The sequence below is a fragment of the Anguilla rostrata genome, chromosome 18 (assembly GCF_018555375.3).
Source record: "Anguilla rostrata isolate EN2019 chromosome 18, ASM1855537v3, whole genome shotgun sequence".
Classification (NCBI taxonomy): domain Eukaryota; kingdom Metazoa; phylum Chordata; class Actinopteri; order Anguilliformes; family Anguillidae; genus Anguilla; species Anguilla rostrata.
The window spans coordinates 19,139,996-19,166,656 of NC_057950.1; the positions used below are offsets into that span (position 1 = coordinate 19,139,996).

Here is a 26,661-nt window from a genome sequence, read left to right on the forward strand (position 1 = left end):
TAGAGGAGAAGATTTAGATCAGCCCTTGGAGTGGAATTAGCAGTGCAGAACTGTCTAATCCTACAAACAAGGGGGCTTTTTATGAGAAGACATCCATTAGCACAAAGAAGGACATCGCTAGCCACACATACTATTTATAGATATGCCATTCTCTTTCAGATCCAATAGAAAACAAGTTCCTTACATAATCCTATGACACCAGAAGCATCATTTTGGCAATGATGACTTTTATTTGTACTTAAATATAATATATATAATATCGGTTTTAATAATACGTACAAAAGTACAAAGACAACTAAAATATATTTCTCTTATTTTCATGAGTAACGCACAAGATATTTCATACTGTGATGTTCTTGTTGGAAAGTTTACTTTGTAATAAAAGACCAAGATGTACAAACATTACCTCTAACTGTCCTGAATTCAACCACAGGCATGAATGTCTGTAGGTCTTCATTCTTAGTGCCTACTGAGTGTGTGTAACTTCATATCTGTTCATTTGAGCCATATGTACCCCCTGGCTCACAAATGAAACAGCCATAAAGTTTCATTTAAACTTGTGCATGTTCATGTTTGTATTCAAGCAGTGCAGTAAGCAAGACAAAGAGGGCAAAACCTTGTTAAATAGAGCTCCCCTGATGAAGTCCTGCCCCAGTTCCAATAACCACATTTAAATCAGAACCCAAGCTGTTCTTTTCCTCACCAGGCAGTTTCATTTCAAAAGCGGAAAATATAATTTTGCTAATTGCAGAGCTCCAGTGGTTTCCCCTTTAATGAAACGCATCAATGGCCAGGTCTAACTACATTCAATTTCTAAGATAAGGCTTTGCACACCATTGCTTGAGCTGTATCTAAATCACAACTGCACTTATGCTTATTATAATGAATGTGTGCATTCACATTTATCACAAGATCTCACCCGGTCAACTTCTAATAGTAGCTCAAAATGTGGAATGATCTTTGTTTTCTGTGCTGTAAATGGAGGCATTATTTGCTCTGCTCCCTGTGTTTTCAGTGCTTTTGCCAGCGGTGCCTAGAGTTATGTTGTCTGTTCTTTGTAAAGGACCAAGAGCTATGTGTAGTGCTACCAAGCTGCTAAGTGTGCTGTTCATGCTTTGTGAACCTCCTAATGTGGATTATGTGCGCTTTACTTCTGTTTCTCTCTGTTGTGAAGATATTTATTTTCTAGTTCTAACTTACCATGGCAAATATTTAAAAAATAAAGAGTTTAAACTGTGGGCCTGCTCAGGGATTCTGTTCCACCCTGTTCTATATACATTCAGTTTGAAAATTTTACCATATCACTATCTCAGTGCATTAAAAGCAAATTAAACTGACTTCTTTCAGGGAAAATTTTCAGTTCCCACACAACTGAAGACAGAACCTACATGGCTTAAGCTGATTAATTGGAGTACTGCCTGGGGAAAGTGTTTCCTATTGCATAACTCAAAGCCCAAGTCCAGTGAACAGAGCTCAAGGCTCATCTGGCCTTGGGATTATGTGCTGTGGGTACTGGCAAAATGTCCTCCATGATTGGAGGTCTTGGGAAATGAAGACATGTCAATGAAAGACGTCACCGTTATGTCAGGAGTGATGGGCAGTCCCCTTGCAATGAGAGACAGGCAGCTAAAGCCCAACAGATGTCAATGATAGATAACTACATTTAAATAAAATGAGAAATTATTCTATTCAGGCAAAAATATAATTATCAAAGACACAATTAGTTGAATAGCCTCCATCTCTGAAAAACAGTGATTTTATTAATTTTTTTAATTAAATGAAGTTTAAATGATAATTCTTACTATTTTTGTAAGGTTGTGTGTCAGGTGATGTGTTCCCGTATTGCAGGTTATGTGTCCTCATATGGCAGGTTATGTGTCCTCATATTGCAGGTTATGTGTCCCCATATTGCAGATTATGTGTCCTCATATTGCAGGTTATGTGTCCCCATATTGCAGGTTGTGTGTCCCCATATTGCAGGTGATGTGTCCTCATACTGCAGGTTGTGTCCCCATATTTCAGGTTGTGTGTCCCCATATTGCAGGTTATGTGTCCCCATATTGCAGGTTATGTGTCCTCATATTGCAGGTTATGTGTCCCCATATTGCAGGTTATGTGTCCTCATATTGCAGGTTATGTGTCCCCATATTGCAGGTTATGTGTCCCCATATTGCAGGTGATGTGTGCATGCATATGGCCTACCAAAATGCACTGCATTCAGTCAACCACACATAGTTCCACCAGAATGTACTTAATGTAAGGACGGTAAAAGGCCTGGCTTTACTATTCCAATGCGGACTGTGATGGTGTAAAAAGCATTACTTGCAACTAAACAATATTGAGCAAATCTGAAAACAACTCCAACTTCATTAAATACATAATAATGCATGGAATCAGCTTAGGTAAGACAGGAGAACTGCACCGCATTCAGCCGCTTGAAAAACCTGTTTCCACCCTGCTGCCAAAAAGCTTGTCATCCCTTTGATTGGTGAGGGGACACGTTCAGTTACTTTGCTTGTAATATTGTGAGCATTTATTTTTAGGTGGCTATTTCACTGTTATGCTTGCAAATGAATTATGCCAATGGTAGCTAGCTATCAATAGCTAAGTAACTAGCTACACAGCTTAGGTAGCTAGCAGTTGCATAGGCTTAGCCAGTGAGTACAACCTGTTAAGTCAACAAAAAAATAATGTTGAAATTATTCGATGAAAAAGTGGCAATATATCTTTTTTTATATAGCTACCTAGGTAGAACAGCTAACCAGCAAAATTTTAACCTGCTTGTCAAGATGTCAGAGGGAGCCCGAATCCAACCTGCCCATATAATGTAACACTATCCCAACTTGCCCATGCAACGTCAGGCTGGTGAATAAAGCGAAAACATATGTGTGTATAAATATGTCATTGAAAACATATTTAAATTGGTCCTTTTTTCCATTTGGAACTGGTATTGGAACTATAGCAGAAGCAAGGGATAGCCACCCAAGTGCCAAAGGTTCTACAATGAAATGCAAAAAAAAAAAAAGCATTAAGCATTTCTGCCATCAGTACCTATAAATGTATTAAAATTTAAAAAATTGTTTTAAAGTTCAAAACACTGGTGGTATACATGGCTTCAAAAAATTCCCAGCCATTGATTGTTTTGAGTGTGTACCAGGCTCTCTGACATCATCCATCCTGGTTCCAGCTGTGCTCTTAGTGTTTCATTTTAACATATGCCAGGGGACACTGAGCTTTAATCAAACGCCATGCACAGCTGTGTGCATTGCAAAGCCTGTTCATAAATATATACATTCATAATTAAAACTGACATCTGTGCACTAAAATGTCTGTTAATTGTATAAGAGTGTAACGAAAGCAGACGAGTTTTCAGTGTTCCTCGGTCCCAGCTCAGGATGCCCTTGGCTACATTCGTTAATGAAATTGTAGCTGTAATCCCTCTCGCTGCTTTGCCCTTCAGCCAGGCACAGAGATTAAACATTTTAATCTACCTTCACATGTTTTCATTATACATTGTCCCATTAAACCCACTTAGCATGCCATTTATTCAGTAATATTTGCATGCTGTATTAACAGAGTAGTATATGATTTCCTTCATGTGCAGTAGCTCTTTAACAGGAATACCACCACTTACTGACCAGATCATAATGCATATATACATACACACACACATTATACAAGGTTTCCATTGCCAAAAATCACCACGTTTTAAAGCCCCAAATATTGTGATGAAATAAGATACAAATCATGTTTTCTGATCAAAACAAATTTTTGCCACACATGCTAATAATATTTTGTTTTAACTCCAGAAGCGATTTCTGTTTTCACACTGCTGTATGAAGAACTGCAATATTTCAGAATGTAGAACTGAAATACCAAACATTGCAGCAGAAATATCATCAGATGCAGCACTGAAACATAGCAGAACACAGCAATGAAATATAGAGGAAATATTGCATATTATAGCACTGAAACCTTGATGAATGTTGCACTGATGAACCGTAGAATGAGCAACTGAAATATCATAGACTGCAAAACTGAAATACCAGCAAACGTCACAAAAGTATCATGAATGCAACAGTGAAACACAGCAACAATATTTTATTATTGTTGTATAAAATTTCATTAAAGATATTTAAAAATAAAGAATTGACATGCCATTTGAAAAACAATGTTTTGTGGCGACATCTAGTGGCAAGCAAAGGACATTTTACTTCCATCCCGGCCCTCTAGGGAAAATCAGATGATTTTCATGGCCATTTTTGTGAACCTACCCTCCGCTACACAAGTATGTGCAGTCACCAGCAGATAACCCTACCCACAGCTATATACTTATATATGTTCTAGTGGATAATCCTACCTACAACTATATTATTATATATGGTTCCAGTAGATAGCCCTGCCCTCAGCTGTATATTTATTAATGCTTTCCAGCACAGGTTCAGAACAAATATTTTAACTACAAGCAGTCAATGGAGCTGTGAGTTGGTTGACGTTTGCTTTAAAAAAACATCCAAAGGGTTTAAAATAGTCAGTAAGACAGTAAATGAGCTGTGTCACCAATGTTTTCTATTGTGAGTGTAGACCACTGATCCATGCTTTGTTCCTTCATTTTGACCGGTTTGTCAACGAGTTTCTCCTTTTCTGTTTCTAAATAAAGCCACAATAACTGATTAAAAGAAGCTGTGCCTAATAAAGTGTTTGCTCAAAAGATCTACAATCTGACAGCTCACCCGTAAGACCATATTTAAACATTACTGATTGAGCTGTGTTATTAGGCTGTTCATGCTCCTACAAAACGGTTTTTGATTATTCTGAAACTGAAACTTAATAAAGACAGTGATTCTACATCTTAAGCAATCGCACTTCTGAAATAAAAATAACGGAGGATTACGTGTGGTTTTGCGTAAATCCACTAGATAGCGATGTTGCACTTCTCTTGCATAAATAGGAAAGAAATTTTTAGAGCGCAAATTGGAAACTTTTGTTACTGAGCTGGTAAGCACTGACATAGAACACACAGCATGTTAATCAATGCCCCAATTTTACTGACCGACCAGTGTTCTTTCTACATAATAGATACACTTTCTCATGACGTAATACAGACTGAAATGCACGAGAAAGCAATATTTGAACCCAGCCCGAGCATGGCACATTACGTTTCTTTTACAAATCGAGTTTTTACATATTTTGGTGATACCTTATGAAATAGTCGAACATGAATGACTAGCTCATGGCCGGCCCTAGGTATAGGCGACACGGGTGGCGCAAATGATGGTGAAAAATAAAAATCGTGTGGTAAAGTGCTTTGTTTTTTTTTTTTTTGTCCCACTGCAATACCCCGCCACCAGTATGGCCTACAAGGAGCTGTTCGATTCGGTGTGGTGCTGAAATTGAGCGCGTGGATGTAGTTTGTTACAACTCCAGAGTATTTTGTGTATTGTGAATCGTGTTCGTGTTATGGAGAGGATTTATATCGTAAGAGAGGATGTTGACAATGGATGGTAACAGAATAATATTTCTCGCTTTCCATTAAATTTTCTATCAGAACAATTATCAGAACAACAATTAGGCCTAAACCTCACAGAGTAGTTTTTGTGAAAACGAAGACTTTTGTGGATTGTAATAAATGAACATTTATAATTACTTTGTTTATCGACCAGCACCGTGTTCCAAGCCCTCAATTTCGTAATTAGATGTATAAATTCGTTTTAAGTGACCTCTTATTATATTATTGAGTGCGTGTGTGTTAATTTACGCTAACAGCAACTCTTTAAAAATACAGTGTGAAATAAAAATTAAAATATCAGCTAATATTTCTAATTTAAAGTACCAGTGCATTATGTCTGGACGTGGTGGCGTAGAACACTGCTAAACATCACCCCCAAACTCTCTGAGGCTTACTCATCTTACCCTGGGTAATGCTTTCCAATGGAAAGTTTCCATAAAGAAACCATGGGGCAAGACTGAAAAGCATTACTTCCAATGCGATTAACCGCAATCTCTGTAGGTAGGATCTCTAACGTTGACGAAATCCAAGTTCAAGTTTGGATCTCCAGAGAAAAGTTGGCCATGCTGCTTTCACGGAGACTACAAAAAGCAAAAAATCACAAGTTTCCGCAAGGTCAAATTTCAAAAAATGCTGCCACAGAAAATGCGGGCGAACTTTACCGTTATGCCTTAAGAAATTGATACATATTTTATGATTACAGCATTTGGTCGAGTTTGATAATCGCTGCACGTCAAAAAATTATTTGAATAGACCTGAAAGTATAATGTCAGACCTTCGGCACAGTTCGTAGGGCAGTTGGCATTGGCACAATATGTGATTCACCAGCGCGGGAAAAACTTTAATCTCTACTCTTACATCAAGTAGCTGTAGCTGTAGCAAAGTTCCTTCGCTTAAGCGCTGCTCTCAAATGAAACAAAGGCAAGCTGGCCTTGTGGCTGTGGCGTACACTTCGCATAAGTAGAGCACACAAGAGTCGGTCAAGCCAAAATACACCTAATGGATAATTTGGTGCCAGGGTATTGCAGCTCGAGCTATTAATAGTGGGATTACCCACATCTCATGGGCCCTCTCCCATAGATGCCTGTTGAACCACGTGTTGCTGATAATGAATAATGTAGTAGTAGGATACACACAACTGGTCTGGCCCCACAGAGGAAGCTGAGCGGGGTGATCCGTGATACTGTTTGCAGGTTCACTTTCTAAATATTTTTTTTCACATACAAAATTCGTCTGCACAAATTCCACATCTTTACAACCCATTTATCCAAAACGACAATGGCAGGATAAGGTGATCGTTTATGAAGTCAGTCATAGTAGCCTACCAAAGGCCACAACAACATAATGAATGCGTTATTTATATTATGTAGCCGGATTCTGAAAATAATTGGGACCGTGCATGCCCAAACCTGCAATGAAGTAACAGCATTTAGCGGCGGGTTAATTAAAACGTTCTGCTGTTTTCAAATGCCTCTATTATTTTCTGAGCATCATAAAATCATACACGTCTGCCAGATGAAGATAAGCATAACGTCTTTCTTTCTCGGAAATTATTAAAAAATACACACACAGGTGCTTACTGTTGGACTTACTCCACGTTAAGTACTCGACAACGAAAAAAACTTGGCACACTGGATCGCAAAAAGTTGTTTTAAAATACCTAGTCACTGTTACAGAAACTTGGATACCGTCTGCAAAAGCCTGGGTCACGCAGATTTCACTCTTCCCTTGCGGTGCCCACGCGCTGGTCCCGGTTATTGGGCACGTTCCTGTCATGTGTTAAATTAGCATAAAATACGCAGCTGCCTAAGGAGCCACTGGGGAGGCGAGTTGGTGGTGCGTCACAGCCACTGGGAATGGAAGAAAAAGGAAAGAATCAACAAACATGCGAATCTGTCAGTACCAATGGCAAAAAAAAATCAGAACCGCTAATCCCTGATGATATCATCACTCGCAGTATTACAAGTGGCGGGTGATGCATTTTGAAGGCAGAATCTCGACCATGAGAACCTTACTGTCAAAGCTGCACTCTGATGGCTTGGTATAGGGAACGTAGAAGTGAAAACGTAACTTGAGGAGAAGGACTTGGACTCTCGTTGTCACCTGACCCACAGGATAAAACGCAATTATGAAATAAAAGTCGACAACTCTTGTTAAAAACTTCAAAGTCAGGACTGAGAATACAAGAATGAAAAACTGTTGCACGGAAAGGTAAAAACCACCGAAGTTCGTCCGCACTAGAGTCTGAAAGAACCACTGTAAGTAACGGGGATAAAATACATGTAGAGAAAGCGCATTGTCTTCGAGCCTCCAGTTCCAGTGTTGTAGAAATATTACCTGCTTCTCTGAAGAAGAAAGTAATATAAGTGTACATCATGGCATCGGAAGAATCCACCGGACTGGCTAAATCTGCCGCTGACAAATTGTCAGAGATGGGTGAAAGAACTAAACAGCTAGGTACAGCAATGCAAGACCCTCACCGACAAAGACGGATTATTTTAGTGATTGTCTGTGTGGCGCTGCTGTTAGATAATATGCTTTATATGGTAATCGTGCCGATTATACCTGATTATCTTGCAGATCTAGAAAGTAAATCAGAACACGTTTACGAATCTATACAGTCAAATTCTTCAATCAACAACACAACTCCAGGTAAACGTTCTTGGGACAATTTAGACTTACAAATAGGTGTTCTCTTTGCGTCAAAGGCTATTATTCAGCTCTTAGTTAACCCGTTCACCGGAACTTTCATTGACCGGGTTGGATACGACATTCCACTAATAATTGGACTCTTCATTATGTTCATCTCCACCAGCGTATTCGCCTTTGCTGACAACTATGCTACTCTATTCGTGGCACGCAGTCTGCAGGGTTTGGGGTCCGCGTTTGCGGATACCTCAGGAATTGCTATGATTGCTGATAAGTACACAGAAGAGGGGGAGAGGAGCAAAGCGCTTGGTATTGCGCTGGCGTTCATCTCTTTCGGAAGCTTGGTGGCGCCCCCCTTTGGTGGCATCCTTTACGACTTTGCTGGAAAGAGGGTTCCGTTCATTGTGCTTGCCTGTGTTTGCTTTGCGGACGGCATGTTGTGCTTCACTGTACTTAAGCCTTTCTCGAACAGGACACGAGAGAATATGCCAGTCGGCACACCTATATACAGACTCATGATTGACCCCTACATAGCTGTTGTGGCAGGGGCTCTGACCACGTGCAACATCCCATTAGCCTTTTTGGAGCCTACCATAGCCAACTGGATGGAGGCCACAATGAATGCAACGCAATGGCAAATTGGACTGACCTGGTTACCATCTTTCTTTCCTCATGTCCTTGGTGTTTACATAACTGTAAAATTAGCGGCCCAGTATCCGCACCTGCAGTGGTTTTATGGGGCAGTCGGGATGGTTATCATTGGCGCGAGCTCATGCACTGTGCCAGCCTGTAAAAACTTTGAGCAACTAATTGCCCCACTGTGCGGAATCTGCTTTGGCATTGCCCTGGTAGACACCGCGCTTTTGCCAACACTTGCGTTTCTCGTAGACGTGCGCTACGTTTCCGTGTACGGCAGCGTCTATGCGATTGCGGACATATCCTATTGTGTTGCCTATGCTTTGGGACCCATAGCGGCAGGTCAGATTGTCCATAATCTCGGTTTCGCGCAGCTCAACCTGGGTATGGGGCTCGCCAACGTGCTGTATGCGCCCGCGCTCTTGCTGCTCAGAAACGTGTGCCAAATGAAACCCTCTTTTTCGGAGAGGAACATACTACTAGAGGACGGACACAAGGGACTCTATGACACGATTACAATGGAAGAGCGCAAAGGCAGGAGTCAGGGGTGTAGCTCGGCGGGAAACGGCAAACCAGGGGATGAGAGCGGCATGGATGCTTTTGGAGAAGTGCGGTCACATTCAGAAGAATATGAGTCCGATTACAATTAAATTGAATAGACATTATGTCACTTTTGAAAATGTTCATTCATATGTTTGTCCCGTCATATAATGTTCTAATATACACGATGAAATAACGACTGTTTAGCTTCATCCTGCCCTCCCACCCCCCAAGAATTTTAAAAGATTGTTCATATGGCCGTATGGATTGGAGTGTGGAGTGCAGCGAGAGATGACAGGCAGTCGAAATTGTGTACATAACTATTGAAGTGTGTGATCAGTGTATCAGCTATGTATTCAAAATAATGTATTTGCATATTCAGGGACAAAAACTAAACAAAAAATGAATTCGCTTCGGATGGCTTTTTAATTTTTTTATTTTTATTTTTAAAACAAAATAAACACGTTTTTTTCCAACAACACTGTATGAACTGTAAACTTGTTGCCTGATTTGTGCTGCTATAATATGCAATATGCCAAGGAACGTTGGAAAACACTGTATTGGAATAAACTGAGCCTGAATGTGAGTTTGTGTGTCTGTATTTACGAATTACTTTCTTGTTAAGTGGCCTTGGCGTTGCCATAAATATGGAATATGAAGACATTTTATAAATGATTTGTTTCATAGAAAATATCATTATTTACAGGAAAAAAATGAAACGCAACGTTTGGATAACGATTGGGACAGTTTAAACAGTTTGGGAATTAAATCTCATTTTTGCTTTTGAAATATGTATTTGAAGAATTCTGGAGAATGCAACAAGTGTCTCGAGATAAGATGATCATTAAGCACTTAACGGGCTGACCCAAAGCAATCCACAAGGTCCAAAATAACAATGGGTATCTCTGACCCATCTTTGCTACACCCGACAGAATGTAAATACTTAGTACACTCTCAGAAATCCAAAAAACAGGCAATAGACAAAAAAAATTCGCCAAAATGCGTTCGGCACCCACACACTGCTACTGCAATTCAGCAAAACTCAGCATTACAACAACATTAGATCCATCCCTCCACCGATCATGTAACTATATCATGAACTTGCAAGGAATATTGGTTCCCAAATCAGCTGGAAGATTATAATGTGGTGTTTTCAGTGTAAAGCTCGCCGCGTCTTTTCTTGGACATGTTAGTCGCGCATTTCGCGCGCACTCAGGCAACGAAGGGAGCTCAAGCGTATTGATTATACCTCACAGCAGAAACATGTACTTAAAATGCAGGCGACAAATGCATCGCAAACCATCTACGCTAATGCACTCACAGTAAAAACTCTATTAGAGTTTAATTAACACAGGACATTTTATTATCCGAGAGTGCGATTCTCATCCGTCACACCAGCACTCGTCGAAAATTCCTTTTCTGTCACAGCAAAAACATATAACGTAACTCAATAAGCAAATGTAGCAATTTTGGAAGGTGTTATTTTATTTATCTACTATTCATAATAACTCTAATCTAATTTTTAAAATCGAATTAATCTACAGCAGCAGAGTGAGAAAACGCTAAATTGGTTGAAGGGGCGCGCAAAACTGGCATTAAGTGCCGCTGGACAGGTTACTGTCATATTAAATGGGCTGGTAAAGCGAGTATTCCGCTAATGGACCTCGATGGGAGGAGTTCATTTTTCTGCCAGGGGTGGGTGCGGTACAGCACCCACGAGGATCCTTATTGCGTTAACTGACCGATTGGGTGGAACGCAAGCAGACTAAAAGTGTGACTGTGTGGGAATGATTTGTTCGCAGCCAGGTATCTCAGAAAAGCTAAACGAAGGTTCTTTACTCGGCACAACCATGGATGCGAGACACGGTGCTAAAGTGTAAACTTTCTGGACCTTCAAGAGCCGACAGGGCATCTTCTATTCAGGTAATGCGATGACAGAGTATCTCAAATACTTTTTCTTATTGATATATATAATTACATTAATGAATGCCAATCTGCAAAACTGTAAGCACTGTGGGCCGAATGTTCAATTGAAAACAATCAGGTTAATATCTGATTCCGTTGGTTATGCCCGACTACTAATCCAAATGGTCGTGGTCTGTCCTGACAAACATGATGAATTGGAAGAGCTGTAAATGATCTCACTGTTTAGTGTCCTTACGATGCCCCCAATTTAGCAAAAGTTATGAATAATGAGTCTCATAATCCTGCGTTCGAATTACACGTTTTCTTGTTTTTTATTTATTTATTCTTTTTTTTTTTTAGTTCTTCAAATAACTTTTGAAGAACTAACAATAACACAAAAGCGGGGAGAGCTCCTGTGTCTCGCGCATTTCTCCCATGTCTGGACGGCTCCATCCAGCAATGCCTGCTGTGGGACCTGCCCGCCCGGAGGACCGCCGGAATAACCCTGTAAATACGCTTAAAACGATAATTTATAATTAAGAAGTGCATTGGTTTTGCAGTACACTTAAAACGATCATTTATAATGAAGAGGTGCATTGGTTTTGAAGTACAACGTAGGTTACACAGGGGCTGACATTTTATGTGTGTTTAAAACGTCCTATAATGCAAAAGTTTGTTTAAAAATTTTTTTAAAAAATTAGTAACCAAAGGAGACACTCCACATATATGATCCATGTCTCAACGAGTCCAGTCTCACCATGTTTGCATTGAGCATAGCGGAATAGATGCAGGGCATGCGTCTTAAAGTCTTCAAATCGTTTAGTGTTTCATAAAATCTTGAAAGCAAACCACGCAAAAATGATTTGATTTTTTCTCTTATAAAGCTTGTGATGGGTGTTTTTTTGTTTCTTTGTATTTTAAATTAAATAATCGTTCTACTTTATAAATACAGTACTTCGAACTTGGAAATGTTATTACTTGTTAATGCCAATACAACACATGCAGCCGAAATGGCGCGCCAGTGGTGTGGCTGTTCATACAGCGCGCCCTTCAGCCGTCCGACCATAAAAGCGGAAGTGATTAGCAATCTTTAAAAACTCCCCATGACAGTATTAAATAATAAAAAAGCACAGATCCCCTGAGCCTCCTGGAAATAATATCACTAATCAATTATTCATTTTAGAGCAGCGCTACTCAACTCCAGGTCCTGCGGGCCGCAGTGTCTGCATGTGTTTGCTCCAACCATGCACCACATGACCTGATTTACCTAATCACTTTACCTCCTTGGTTCATAACCTCATCAGTGAAATCGGGCTTTGTAGTGGTTGGTTTGAGCAAATACCTGCTGACACTCCAGCGGCAGGACCTGGAGTTGAGTAGCCCTGTATTAGAGGGTGTACATTGTTGAATATAGTGAGCACTCTGAACTACAGTCTGAAATATGACCACAAGCATACAATTTTAAACGATACAACACAAAAAAACAAAACGACTCTGCCTGATTTTTAGTCCATAAATACTGTTGTGAGATCAATGGTCTCATCTCATCCATTAAATCAGTATTGAAGTTACTGCATTTATTTACACTGATGTATTTAATATAGCCTATTTTATTTTAAACACTTTATTTTACACTTTTATTTATGAGTCAAGAACAAGTCCAGGCTGCAGTGTAACTGCACTACTGTTTTCATATTTCATTGTTATTTTATTACTAACTAACAAATTACAGCTTATTCAATAATTTAATAACATCTCTCAGTCCACATCATTAATCAATTATTATCACGATTCATTAGCACAAAACTATTCTGATTTCAATTCTCAAAATCACTTAACACATTGTGCTATGGGTACATTTCTGTTAACTTGTATACCACTCTAAATGCTGGTATAAGCCTGATAATGCATTAACAACCTCCAGAAGTGTTTTTTCAATTTCATCATTGCCTTTGGCGGAATAATACTCACATTAAATTGTAAATGACATTTAGATAATACAATTATTCTGATCAACTCTGATACTGTAACAAAGCTGCTTGTACAGCAGAATCATTTTACATTTTTTCACTGTCTAGTGTTATAACTGCAGGCACATAGTCTTCTTGCATGCCAAGATGCTTGTCTTTGCTCAACTACTTGAACATTAGTCAGGGTGTGTTCCTGGCCCCAGACATTCTCTGTGGGCTTCTGGAAAGTTCAATCTTGTGCATTAAGGTCCCTGTAACCTGACTGATTCTACCCGGTTTTAGCCAGCATTATGTTGCATGTTATCGGTTACTGGCTGACAGGAGTTGCTGCCGCTAATTTCAGCCCCTTGTGTGTGAACCTCAGATGAGGGTGCTCTTAAATGGAAAGACTTTCAGCATCAGGATTGAGACTTTCCATTCAGTATCTGTAACTTACATAACATTTTAATGACAATCTGCAGCGCTGTAACAAAAGTAATGCATCCCTGATCTGATGTTTTTTAGGTCACTGTGACTCATTCTTGGCAGTTTGATTCATTTACCCCTGAATCATACACAATACTGTGCAGAACTGTATTATTTCATTCTGCAATAACCCATGAAAATGTTGGCAGGGCTTCCTTACCAGGCATTTCTTCTTACACGCTAAATTGTTTATAAATAAATGTTGATCAGTTACTATCTGAAATGTCTTGTGTTTCAATATGAAATAATTAAACAGGGAACATCAATATAAAATAATTTTCTATTTGTTTAGCAAAGCAAACAAAGTCAGTTTTGTCCATGAGCCCAAGGTACTGAAATAATTTGTCTTTATATCTTTGAGTAGTGTGCTTGAGTAAATAGCTACAGCTCACAATCAGAAAAAAGTAATTGCCATTTATAAGTATGCATCTATTCAGTGATTAAGTACTTTTTCCAGTGATTTATGAAGAAACATCATGGTACCTTATACGTAAGAACAGACAGTCCAGAGTGTGTATGGGTTCTAATATGTTTAAAGTGAATGGGATTGTGTTTCAGTCACGTCCCATGTTCATTTCCACAGGACCTGCCCAAACTTCCTGTTCCCCCATTACAGCAGACCCTGGACACATACCTCAAATGTGTGGAGCACCTGGTGACCAGGGAGAAGTTCCATCAGACCACAGCGATTGTGCACAAGTTTGGAGCACCAGGAGGCTTGGGAGAATTTCTGCAAAAAAAACTTTTAGAGAAAAGAGAGAAAACGGATAACTGGGTATGGTCTCCTGAAAATGGGACTTCAAACCTATCTGCATATTTAAGAACCTGTATGGACAAAGTAATAATAGTTTTTTTAATTAATTTTTTTAATGTTGATAATTATAAAGCTGATTTTCCCACCATGAATAATTAATGACAGTTCTTAATTCCAGGGCAGATCTAATCACTATTAAGTTGTGTTTTCATTAGCGTTATGAATTATCCTTAACAATGTCCACCCACCTGATATTGCAAGATTAATTGAGCTCAAAATTAGTCATATGTTTTTAAGGCTCCACTTTGAGGCAATTAACCATCTGCCTACAAAGAGTATATTTAATAAGGATTAAAGCTGAACCGACAGGCTACTCTTATTATTAGTAAGTGTACAGCTACTCGATGATATTAGTAAATCTACAAGTACTTTGTGGTTTTAGTCAATGCACATATTCGGTGCCATTGGGCTTATAGTCCGCTCTGTCTACAAAGAGCTAAACCACTATTTAATGTTTTTATTCACAGGTTTATGACTACTGGCTTGAAGACATGTACCTGTGTAACAGGTTAGCGCTGCCCGTCAACTCCAGCCCCATACTCGTGTTTCCTAAACAGACCTTCAGCGCTCGCTGTGACAACCTCAGGTACGGACCCCCAGGTACCATTCTGTAGGTTGTACCGTGAAGAGCATTTATTCAGTTTGAAAGTGACGGCCGTGGTTCGTCGTGCCGAGCGGGCAGCCTACCACATTTAACGGATATACTTTACGATATTTACGGTTTTGGATGCAGGGAAGACCTTATCTAATTAATCAGCTAACTCCAGAAACCCATCTCAATAGCCTACATAAATGGGCTAGTTTTAATTTTGCTTTTGCAAGTCAAAGTAGGCTGGCTAGCTAAAGTATACACGGTTAAATATTGCACGTCTTAGCTCAACTTAGCTCAAACCACTTCAACAACAATTCTGTAGTTCATATCACACATTTTAATACAACCCCGGCATTGCTAAAGTTAGACTTACCGTACACGAGTCGATGCATACTAGCCAGCGCAAAGGCCTACCATAACACGTTAGCAAGCTAATGTAGCCGTAGCCTGCTGCTAGGTCTGTGTCAGTCGCGTCATTTCGAACGTTCAGAATCGATTCCATTGCAACTACGGGGCGTGGTTTGCGCTAAAGTGGTTTGGGGAAAATGACGCCATGAGCAGCAGGTTCTCGAGCCATGTTCTAATCTCTGGTTCTAATATGCCCTATGTCCTGTGACATCTTGTGTTGAATTTTTCAAGCAGCCGTTAATAAATAGAATTGCCCGAATTTGCTATTATAATTCTGCATGCTCACACAGAAAATATTGCTTATTTGCAGTTTTGTTATATTTGTTCAGTTGATTGTTACATTTATGCCCTTAGATTTGCTGCTCGTCTCATTTCAGGATTATTGGAATATAAGGCTCTCCTTTATGGGTATGTTTCCCCAGCACACAATCACTCTGCTGTACGAGGTCTTTACCATAAGCATTCAAGAATATCATTACGCACCCTCTCCCATATAACTTACTGTTCTTTAACCAAACTTTACTGACCATTCCAGATTATCACTCCTATATGTAATATACTGTACCATATTAGCCTACAATATATAATATATAAACTAAATATAGGTCTTTACATTTTACATATTAACTTTTTGATTCTTTAAAATCGTAGTCAAGTAATTATATTCAATAATGACACAATTCAAGTTATATCCACAACACACCTTTTTCTTTTTAAAAAATTTGGAAACCCCAATACACAAACTGCACAGAAGTGTGCTCATATATGCCCCTGCTCCCAAATCAAGAGAGTGAATACAACTTGCAGTTCTCCTCCAAAACATGTGGTGCCAGCCAGATGTTTCTTTTCGCACTGCAGCCACAAGCCATGCACATGCAAAGCGGGGCTGGAGGAGACCCAATCATACGCATATATAGCGAGCAAGCCACAGGCGCCCAGAAGCCCATCAGGGGTCGCTTGAACAATGAACACTGCTATCCCTGCCGACTGAATCTCTCCCATAATCCCTTAGGTGATTCAAAGCCAATTGTGTGCGGCATGGGCCAGATTCAATCCAAGACTGTGGCATTCACTCATGTGAGGCAGCTACTCCCCAACAGACTTTTTCAAATACTGCAAGTCACACTGCTCCAGAAATCTTATTATAACTATGGTAATTATCAGTAAGAGATTATTGTACAAATAGCTACATGTGCTGCTGTGATTCAATTGTTATCATAATCAAGCTGCTAAGAGTTGAACTTCTCATCAAGATTCGCTTTATTCTTCAATGAAATGTGCTGAATCCCATTAGCAAATCAACTATCGACAGTAAAGCTACTATGTGGCTGCTGTCCTATTAGCATTGCACCTATCGTGTGCCTGCTATGTGTACCTGGCATGTGCCTGCTGTCCTATTGGTGACTACATGTTGTAAATTGTTTTCTATAAGATTTCCTGTTTGAGAGAAAAGGAACAGCAGTGTATTTTAATATGGAGGGTTGCGTTCATGATCATAAGTGAATTGTGTGGGACAGGTGTTAAAGGTGAGATTTGGAGTGGCCTGTGCTTTTCCCAGAGGAGTCCTGCCTGTGGAGTCAGCGCAAGGCCAGCTGGCCGGGACTCCCATGTGCACGGCGCAGTATTACAGACTCTTCACTTCCTGCCGCCTCCCCGGGAGAAGGAAGGATACGCTGGTCACCTGGCAGGGCAGGGCCACGCCCGAACGGGAGCATGTGATCGTGGCCTGTAAAAATCAGGTCAGAAACCGTTAAAAACATGAAGCCTTACACAGTGTTTCATTGCATTCATCACACCAAGGAGTGCTGAATACTGCATTGGTTAAATTGGCTTCGTATTCCACGGGTTGGACTTTGAACTGTACTCAAAGCTAATAAATGAAAGGGAAAGGGAAAAGGGATAGGTGGGGAGTGGTGTCTGTGTCTGGATAAGTGCTTGGTTGAGATGTTTCTGGGAAAATTTGAAAGAAAAGGTGCGTTCATTTTACATTTGTACTAGATAACGCCAGTTTATTCAGTTGACATCATTGCATAAAGAGTTGTCTGGCATCTCAAGTTCCATTGTACCCAAGTGCATATCTTAGGGTAGAAGCATATTTATTTAATAAAACATGAATATGGAAACGAATTGTGTTAAAATACACAAATGCAGATATATATTTAAATAAAAACATACAGGGTTTCTATTTATTTATTATGTTGTCAGTCTCATCATTGTACTTTTTTTGTAAAACCACAGGCAAAGCCTTACCAACAATTTATTCAGCATTTATTCTGAATAAATGAGCATCCAGAAAAATAACACTGTCTGCAGAGCACTAGCATGAGCAGGCTTAATCAGGTGTGATTGTCTAGTATCAGCGCACTAGCAAGAGAAGGTTTGGTATGGTGTGATTGCTCTATAGCATAGCGTGGGCATTAGCTGGTTTGATAAGATGCAGTTGCTCATTTCTTCTTTTCTCTGCTCCAGTTCTTTGTTTTGAATGTGGTGATAGACTTCTGCCATGTCAGTGAAGCAGACCTTGTCACCCAGCTGGAGAAGATTGTGAAAATGGCGGAAAGAGAGGAGGAGCGGCAGGCTCCTATTGGTCTGCTCACTTCAGACAGGAGGACGCAGTGGGCTGAAGCCCGAGATGCACTGCTTAAAGGTGCGGCACCAGTGATTACTCCATTCTCTAAAGTACTAATTCACCACGTTAATGTGCTGTCTGAACAGAGTTCAAAATGAAGATCAATGTGGCAAATTCGAAATGAGGCTTTTGTTTCAGATTCTACCAACAGAGACTCACTGGACATGATGGAGCGATGCCTTTGCCTGGTGTGCCTGGACGATCCCAGCGGGGTCGAGCTCAGTGACACAAACCAAGCCTTGCAGATGCTCCACGGTGGGGGCTGCTGTAAAAATGGAGGAAACCGCTGGTACGACAAGGCCCTTCAGGTAGAAATTTTTACCCTACAAAAACAGAGTATATACAGATCCATTCAGCACTATTGTGTTTCTCCACTCTGGCCCTGTAGACCCATAATCCAGCAGGCTGGTTTGTTATTAACTATCCTTGCATTATGAAGGGCTGTTAATCAGCCTGTCAGCCAAAGCAATGATGTATTGAGTTCAGACTGTTATATTTTGCTTCAATCAACACCACTGCATTTAAAATGGATCTTCATAAAAGTTTGGTTCATATGCTATCAATGCCTGCAGTTCATCGTAGGTGCAGACGGAGCATGTGGTGTGGTGTGTGAACACTCGCCCTTTGAAGGAATTGTCCTTGTACAGTGCACTGAATACCTCCTGAGGTATATGTAAGTAACCTTAACGTAAACTTAAAGTCATGATTATTCATCTTTCATGATATTTGAGATTAGATTAGAGCTTTATAAGGGGAAGATTCGTTTTCAGTCTGACAGAAACAGAATCACAGGTAGGAACACATGTGCACTATGCACTACACACATCGATATAACAGTTCATCGTTAACAGACATAACAGTCCAGTACAGTGTTTTCTGTTGGTAGCTGCTGTGCATGTTGAGAAAACAGGGAAATGGGATAAGTCATAACCCACACACTGATAAGATGTATATGGACAGAACACACATGTACAAGACAGTCTCTGTCTGTATGTGGCTGTGCACTCCTACAGCGCAGAAAGTCCAAAGCCCAGCAGCTGCACCCGTGCGAGACACCCTCCCACCCCGAGAAGACTGCACTGGACATGTTCTCCTGAAAGCCAGGGGCTCCTGGCATCCTCCGCCGACTCGCTGCACAGGCAGGTCTCCCGCCACTCAGCTCCCATACAGACACAGCGCAGTGCAGCGCAGCACAGCGCAGCACAGCACAGCACAGCATTCCCTCTGCCAGTGCTCTGCCTGCACAGGCAAGTCTCCCGCCACTCAGCTCCCGTACAGACACAGACACAGCACAGCATTCCCTCTGCCAGTGCTCTGCCTGCACAGGCAGGTCTCCCGCCGCTCAGCTCCCATACAGACACAGCCTAGCACAGCACAGTATTTCTTCTGCCAGTGCTCTGCCTGTAGTAGCAGGGCTCTGCTTAGGAATCATATCAATACGTCAGATCACAAGCGTTCTCTCAGTGTGGTCTCTTTTGCTTCATTAAGACTCGTGAGTAACCTGGACATGAACGTACACAAGTTCAAAGTTTACGGCAAGGAATTCATCAAAAAGCAAGGAATGAGCCCGGACGCTTTCATCCAAGTGGCCCTGCAGCTGGCTTTTTACAGGTGAGCACCTGCCTGTTGAGCAGTGTTGACATTTCAGATTATTAAGTCAATTGACCAAATTGTTTTGGGAGAAAAAAAGGTAAGCAGAATCAACATTTGTCCTTTAAGATACAATTAAAGTGTTTATTTTCGTATAAATAATAAAAAACCTATTACACAGTATTATGTCCTCCTTCAGAGTATTTCTGGCTTTCTGTTGCATAAGAGAAGTGTCTGATTGAGGGAGACTGCAGTGCTGTCTGTCTCTGAGTTACGCAGATGTCACGCACGGTTAGGGCCCACCTACGAAAGCGCCTCCCTTCGCCGTTTTCGAGACGGGCGAGTGGACAACATCCGGTCTGCCACCGCCGAGGCTCTGGCCTTCGCCAAATCTATGAGGGAGGACCAGCCTGCCGTCCCGGTGCGTGACGTTCTCATGCCAAACATGGGTTTGTGTGGGCCTGAGTCTGAGGACTGGGACACTGAGCCGTCTGTCAGTCACTCTCTTACCTACATTTTCACTAAATCCGCTGCTCTTGTTTTGTTCATATTTTACACTTGCAGGATGTGAAGTGTAGAGCTTTGCCATGTCTACCCTGTAATATTTTGTGCTGTGTCCTGTAGGACGCTGAAAAGATGAAGAGGCTGTGGGATGCGATCAAGGCTCAGACTGAGTACACTTTACGAGTGAGCGTTTCTCACCTCACCAGTCATTTATTTCACTGAGGGAGAAAATGCTGGATTTGTGGACTAACATTTTTAAAATAGTATATTTGTAACTGACCAATTTTTCCATGTAGTCTTGTGCTCAATATCTGAACATGCAACCATGTGTCACTGGCACAACCATTGTTTCCATTTACCTGTTCTTTTCTTTCAGGCAATAACAGGCATGGCAATAGATAACCACTTACTGGGGCTGTGTGGGATGGCACAGGAGCTGAGAATGGAAAAGCCAGAGATCTTCACTGATGAGACATATCTCATTAGCCACCAGTTCACTCTTTCCACCAGTCAGGTGAGGGAATCCACACTTGTGTATATACAGGAATCCTACCGAATGCAGTTTGAACATGCACTATGCACATGCACCATGAACATATACACTATGAACATGCAATCCCACATTGCACATATGCATTATGAGCATGGAAACTATGAAATAACATGCACTATGAACATGCACTATGGACATATGCACATCTATGGCTGGATTTAATGTAACTACAGTTTAGCTCTACCTTATTTTCAGTGGAACTGTAAATGTAAGTGTTACTGTTGGAATTAATCCCACAGCATGGCAGCTGGGAAATAATAACCAGGGTGCATAAGAGATAACAATGAGGATGCTGCGTAAGATATAATGATAAAGTAATACTCAAGGACGACCTGCAGTGTTAGATAAAGTCGGGTTAAATTTCAGCCTAAATTCTGTCACTCACACCTGTGAGTCATTCAAAACGTCTGGCTTTCTTGAATACTCCGGTTCTCCAATCAGGTCCCCACCACAGCGGAGATGTTCTGTTGTTATGGGCCTGTGATTGCCAATGGCTACGGTGCATGCTACAACCCTCAGTCACATCACATGACCTTCTGCGTGTCCAGTTTCCGGGCGTGCCAGGACACTAGCTCAGCGGCGTTTGTGAGGGCTTTGGAGGACAGTCTGGTAAAAATGAGGGATCTGTGCGAGCTGTGTAACTCTGTAACCAAGGCTGGGAAGACGAGTGAAGGACCTGCCAATCATGTGAGAGGAAAAATGTAAGTACGCCATTGGAGGGAGTGTGAAGGATTGCACAGACCAACGCTGCTGGTCCTGTTTTCTTTTTCCTTAGCCAGGTTCCAGTTGATAACCAGAGGTTTCCAGGGCTGTGTTACAGTACAGTCTATTGCCATAGGTTTTTACATAGTTATGCCTCTTAATGAATTTTCAGAAGATACATCACCAGTAGGGAAGCACCGAAGCAATGCTAATGCTAATAATGCTGAGCAGTGTGTCTTGTATGTATACAGAATGTGTCCACTTTCCCCTTCACTCATATCCTCAAACAACTACAGCCATGTTTTAAAATTGTGAATTATTTATTTATTTATTTATTTATTTATTTATTTATTTATTTATTTATTTATTTTATTAACATTATTGATATAATGGTTACAAATGTTATGCCTTGAAATATATTACTGAATTTAATGCACAATTTTATAGTTTCAACAAAAAACTATTCATGCAATGAATATATTCAAGTTAGGAGTGATCTTAATGATCTTGTTGATCATTAAACAGTAAAACGTCTGTATTTTGTGAGTATAGCTGTCTGTGTCAATGTTTAATTAGCTATATTTATATGCTCTGCATTTCAGCGTACATAAAAGCTTAAACTGTATTCACATTGCACATACATAAGGGTTACAGTGTATCAGGAAATCATAAAATTACCATGAAGAATGCAGTATGAGGACATAAACCTGCACTTTAAAAAATGCTTTTTACAAAAAATATAGACGCATTAGTGAAAATGTTGCGTTTTAAAATGTGTTGTTTGTATAGTGCCTTAATAATTAATTTTTAAGTAGTAAAAGGAACACAGTTATACATTTGTGTATAAGTTCTCATTGAACTAAATGTACATCATCACATTTAATGTTAAATAAAAATGTGTGTCGTGCCTTGGAATAAAGCTGTGAAATGCTGTCAGTATTACTGTGTTACATCCTTCTGATGGAAAATTGCTTGGTTACGATTTCAACATGACTGTTTGTTGTTGGGATATGAAAGCTACTGAGGCACAGAAGGGTACTTTATTTCTGCAGAGATCCTATTAAAAAATAAGTTCTTGGTTCAACTGTATTTCAGTAATAGAGGAAGCCAGCAAACAGCAGGCCCTCTTCAGTGGCCCAAAGACGAGTCTCTGTAGTTATCCTTTTCCCCAGTTTTGATTTCAAATACTAACCTCCCATTCAACATGGAGTGACTTGCTCTCATAGACCTTTTCAGATCTCATCCAGTCTATCTGTGAATCACCAGATCCTGCTGCTTACACCTGGGGATCTCAGCCATCGCCCGGGATCCATCTAACTCCAGATCGGAGCTCGACCCATCAACATGTTTAATTAATAAAAGCGTTAAAGGGATCCTTTTGGATGGCTGCACATAAATTAAATGACAGTATTTCAAAGACTCACCTGCATCAAAGTTGCATGCAAAATTTTGCTTAGAATACATCCTTGTGAGGAGGATTGTGTTTGACTGGTTGAGTTACCTTTGCACATTAAGGGCTGAATTGTGCTCTCTTTTGTTTATTGGCCTATCATCCTTCTATGGTAGCAGGCTGTCGTCTTCACAGTGACCTTCAGTGTCTTTCTCTGCTCAACTGCAGGGTTTGCACAGAAAATGTTAACACAGGTGTTTCAGGAGGCCACTGCTTTTCAGTGAAAGCACAGCGTCAGTCTGCAATACAGTGCTAGCTTGGAACCCTGGGCTAGCATCAAAACCTGATGAACCCACTGTGAAGCACCATGTGAAAACACTCCTTAACTAAACTTATTATACACTGCTGTCTGTATCAAGGTATTCTCTATACCAGTGAACTTGGCATTTGTCATAATTAGTCCAAAAAACTGTTTTAATGAGTGGGTGTTATCACGGAGGAGAGCGCACATATGTTGTAAATCCCCTTTAGAATAGCACGCTGCACAAACGTTCAGGCCTCGTTAACACAAGCATTCACCATGACCCAGTGTGCATGCACTGTTTGATCGCGTTAAAAACAATCGTGACAGATGGTCCAATTCATTATTGTACTGTTATAAGGCTGTGTAAAAAGTTACAGTTGTACACTAAGATAGGGATCAGGTACTGAATCAGGCGCTTCATCACTGATTATGAGCTGTCACACAGAGCAGACAGAAACCAGTTCTGTACAGCAGCCACACAACAGTGATTCTCTTTACTGAGCTCTCTGCTATAAAACTTCTGGGTGAAATTCATTTCAACATTTTGTTTGGAAAACAATTACATGCGAAACAGAAGAGGAAGGGCGGTACTTTTGCTTAAGAAACTTCTGAAGTGTGGTGACATACAATCCATCAATTCAGCTGCTCTCAACACTCCGAATGAAAACAGTTCTCTATTATGTAGGCTACAACCACACTTTTGGGCAGTGAATAGTTTTTGATCTCATGCCTGTAGGGCATAATGATAAAGATATATTAATAAGCTAAGAAGGTTTTGAAGTCTGTAAGTGAATAAATTTCGTTTTTCTTTGGAAGAACACATCTGCGAATCCGGCCGCTGAACAAGCACTGAGTGCAGCTTGTCGGGAAAATTTCCAAGTGCTTGCTTCCATAGCGATGACGCTTCGTTGTTGCTAAGAAACAAACAGTGCCATTTGTTTAGTGCTAACTGAGTTAGGAGTTCAGTCTAATCCTTGCTAAAATCACTTATGCCTCCAAACTCTTTGGTGATTGTGCGATATGGCCCGTATGAATCGTGTGGCACCGTGGAATACCGAACTTTCCGTCTGGAGGGCCTAGAAGGTGAGAATCGCGCGTGATAGAATATTCGCTGCCATAACTAGCGAATATTTAATTTACTCCACTTCAACATACGTAATCTTAGCAAGAGCTTTTCATACTATAAGGCTATAAATTCTCTACCGCGTTAGCAAAATATATCTCACAACAGGCCTTTCCTGTGGTTATGCTGCCACCTCCAATTCACACGTTGGGTTATTTTTGTTATCTTAATTCTCAAGCCGCCTTGACAGAGGATGGCCATCGCTGCGTCCTCGAGAAAATACAAGACTGGAACAAAGTGGAGCTTGTTGTCAATGGTGAATGTGTTTTTGCATGCAACATACGGGATCTTGAATTTGGTGAGATTTTAACTAAAATATTAATGTTTATTTGTATTGTTTTGCATTTGGGCAGTTCAGGTTTTTCATTTTACGGGGGCTTCGTCTGGACTCATTGACTTTTTCCTCAGGAGGAGATGGCAGACTGGATCCACTTTGCCAGGACGCGAAAAGCGCTGTGAAGGACGCATACTGAGCGGCTGGGTGGAAATTCCTGCATGTTTTATCCGTATATAATCAGAGGAATCTTTTATACAATATAAAAATTATATTTTTTGTAAAAACGAAACGAAACAAAACACAAGGGAATAAGTAGAATGCGATTTCAGATGTTATGACTGTTAACTCATCCTGTATAAAGTAAAACTTTTAAAATTCAGCTGCTTAGCCTACCTCAAAACCTTTCATCTGGTCTGTCAATGTCATCTCTTCACGCAGATTCCAGGCTGCAATTCAGGTAATGGAGATGCATCTAAACTTCATTTTAAAAATCCAAGTATTAAAAAGGAATGCAGTTGCTAGTTGCAGATTTGCTGGCTGTATGCAGACACTGGATCATGTGCATACATCATAACTCATCAAAAAGTTTACAGTAGACCCTTGTATAACACAAAGATACTTTGTTTTGTCTTTTTTTTTGGTCATTTTGTTGGTCACTGAAGTCACAAAACAGTTTCTGAAGACGCAAAGTTGCATGGAATTGCAAATGGACTGAATGCAGGTCAGAACAGAGTGGTGTGTGCAACATGCAGATAAACGCACAAGGCTGCGGGCATCACCAGGAGGAGGAGAGATGGGGCAGTAATGTAAACACTGCCAATACTTCAGCATCCCAGCTGGAGCTTGTACACAGAACACCTGGTCAGGGAAAGGCCACCAAAAAAGACGCAAAATCACACAGGCACCCACAAGGTCACCAAATGACCATGTTTTATTGCTGTTTCAGAAAAAAGTAAAGGTGTACCTGCAAGTAATGACAAATTTACCCTGTAACACTCATGGCAGAGATCATTTATATTTTAGATTTAAAAGCTATTTTACATTATTACATATTTTATATTATTAAAATGTACTGTCATAAACATAAAGCAATAATTTCTTCAAAGACATTTACTAAGTAACATGTAGCAGAACTTGTTTTCTCATGATAGGTACAGTTAAATAAGTCTTATTCTCCCACTGCTTGAATATTTATTGAATCTATATATTCAAATGTAACCTATGTGTAGGTACGTTTATTAAATTAATTATTATATTGTATCTTTTCGAATATACATATTATAATTATGTCATAATTGGTATGGATACATTTTCAGAAAAAGACAGAATACATAGCCACATCTACAAGAAAATCATTTTACTTGTGAAAAAGTGCAATTGATGAATGCTGACCCTGCTAAAGCAATACAGTGACTTTAACTTTTAAGATTAATAATCCACATTAAAAACGGGAAAGAAAATGAAATAAATGTTCATAGTTAATATTTAGCTAATATTTATCACCTTAAACTATTGTATCAACTATATATAGGTGATAATAGAGGCTTTTTACAATAATTTATATCATTTTTATAAATATATCTGCTCAAAAATAAAGCCTGCTATTTATTTTTATATAATTGCATGCAGCATGGGCTCTCGATGCTATGCAAATATAGTGAATAAGCGAATACCGTTCCTATAATTGAATAGAAATATCAGCATTGTGATATTCTGTGCTACATTAGGATATGAATAAAACAATGAACCAGCACTGCTTCAAATGATTTTGGAGTCACCCATATCAAGCTTGTTTCAAACAATTCATCCTTAACTTAAAAAAAACAGGTCTTTAATTCCCCAGGGTTAATTTGAGTTGAGACTACTTTGATTGTTACTGAACTGTGTGCAGAAAAAATGAACTCTTACAGTAATTTGTAAGTTACACACAGAATGTTTCTTTTTGCTTAAAACTATGCTTTACATGAATATGCATATTTAATTGATTGTCTAGTTAAGTTTATATAATTGCTGCTTTACTTTTATTTGTTTTACTGTTTTACAGCATGTAGTTGTACTCTGCTCTTCATGATTAAATATTGTTTACTCTTCATGAATCTGT

At 40.0% G+C, this 26,661-nt stretch overlaps 4 protein-coding genes across 11 annotated transcripts in view; 3 read left to right on the forward strand and 1 right to left on the reverse strand.

Moving 5' to 3' along the window:
* The window catches only part of LOC135244724 (leucine-rich repeat, immunoglobulin-like domain and transmembrane domain-containing protein 1), a 31,709-nt gene extending 15,955 nt beyond the window's left edge, over positions 1–15,754 (reverse strand). For 2 of the 8 annotated variants that reach the window (XM_064317234.1, XM_064317232.1), the window contains exons 1-2: positions 15,454–15,754; positions 14,309–14,416 (exon numbers count right to left, since the gene is read on the reverse strand). The gene's annotated coding sequence lies outside the window, so the exon portion shown is untranslated. Of the gene's footprint in view, positions 1–6,703; positions 7,360–7,524; positions 7,613–11,528; positions 11,756–14,308; positions 14,417–14,985; positions 15,116–15,453 lie in introns of those variants that run through there. The other 6 variants (XR_010327044.1, XR_010327045.1, XR_010327047.1 and 3 more) reach the window with 6 other exon arrangements.
* On the forward strand, positions 7,594–9,872 carry LOC135244725 (probable vesicular acetylcholine transporter-A). Its single transcript, XM_064317236.1, has one exon. The coding sequence runs from the start codon at positions 7,885–7,887 to the stop codon at positions 9,442–9,444; it is 1,560 nt and encodes a 519-aa protein (XP_064173306.1). The 5' UTR covers positions 7,594–7,884; the 3' UTR covers positions 9,445–9,872.
* Positions 15,755–16,638: 884 nt separating the features above from the next.
* Positions 16,639–22,375, forward strand: LOC135245240 (choline O-acetyltransferase-like). The gene is made up of 11 exons (XM_064318157.1): positions 16,639–16,651; positions 16,989–17,227; positions 17,958–18,135; positions 18,256–18,425; positions 18,690–18,790; positions 19,131–19,256; positions 19,606–19,728; positions 19,987–20,128; positions 20,332–20,394; positions 20,588–20,725; positions 21,206–22,375. Exons 1-11 carry the CDS (start codon positions 16,639–16,641, stop codon positions 21,467–21,469), a joined length of 1,557 nt encoding a protein of 518 aa, XP_064174227.1. The 3' UTR covers positions 21,470–22,375.
* A 1,635-nt stretch (positions 22,376–24,010) lies between these two features.
* On the forward strand, positions 24,011–26,652 carry c18h10orf53 (chromosome 18 C10orf53 homolog). Its single transcript, XM_064317397.1, has 3 exons — positions 24,011–24,243; positions 24,462–24,581; positions 24,692–26,652. The coding sequence occupies exons 1-3, from the start codon at positions 24,150–24,152 to the stop codon at positions 24,754–24,756; spliced, it is 279 nt and encodes a 92-aa protein (XP_064173467.1). The 5' UTR covers positions 24,011–24,149; the 3' UTR covers positions 24,757–26,652.
* The last annotated feature ends 9 nt before the right edge of the window (positions 26,653–26,661 follow it).

Coding starts and splice junctions, on each gene's coding strand:
- LOC135244725 (XM_064317236.1), top strand. CDS start 7,885: ATGGCATCGGAAGAATCCACCGGACTGGCTAAATCTGCCGCTGACAAA.
- LOC135245240 (XM_064318157.1), top strand. Junction 18,426..18,689: donor GGTACGACAAGGCCCTTCAG/GTAGAAATTTTT, acceptor CAATGCCTGCAG/TTCATCGTAGGTGCAGACGG. Junction 18,791..19,130: donor GAATACCTCCTGAGGTATAT/GTAAGTAACCTT, acceptor GCACTCCTACAG/CGCAGAAAGTCCAAAGCCCA.
- c18h10orf53 (XM_064317397.1), top strand. CDS start 24,150: ATGCCTCCAAACTCTTTGGTGATTGTGCGATATGGCCCGTATGAATCG. Junction 24,244..24,461: donor CCGTCTGGAGGGCCTAGAAG/GTGAGAATCGCG, acceptor TTAATTCTCAAG/CCGCCTTGACAGAGGATGGC. Junction 24,582..24,691: donor CATACGGGATCTTGAATTTG/GTGAGATTTTAA, acceptor CTTTTTCCTCAG/GAGGAGATGGCAGACTGGAT.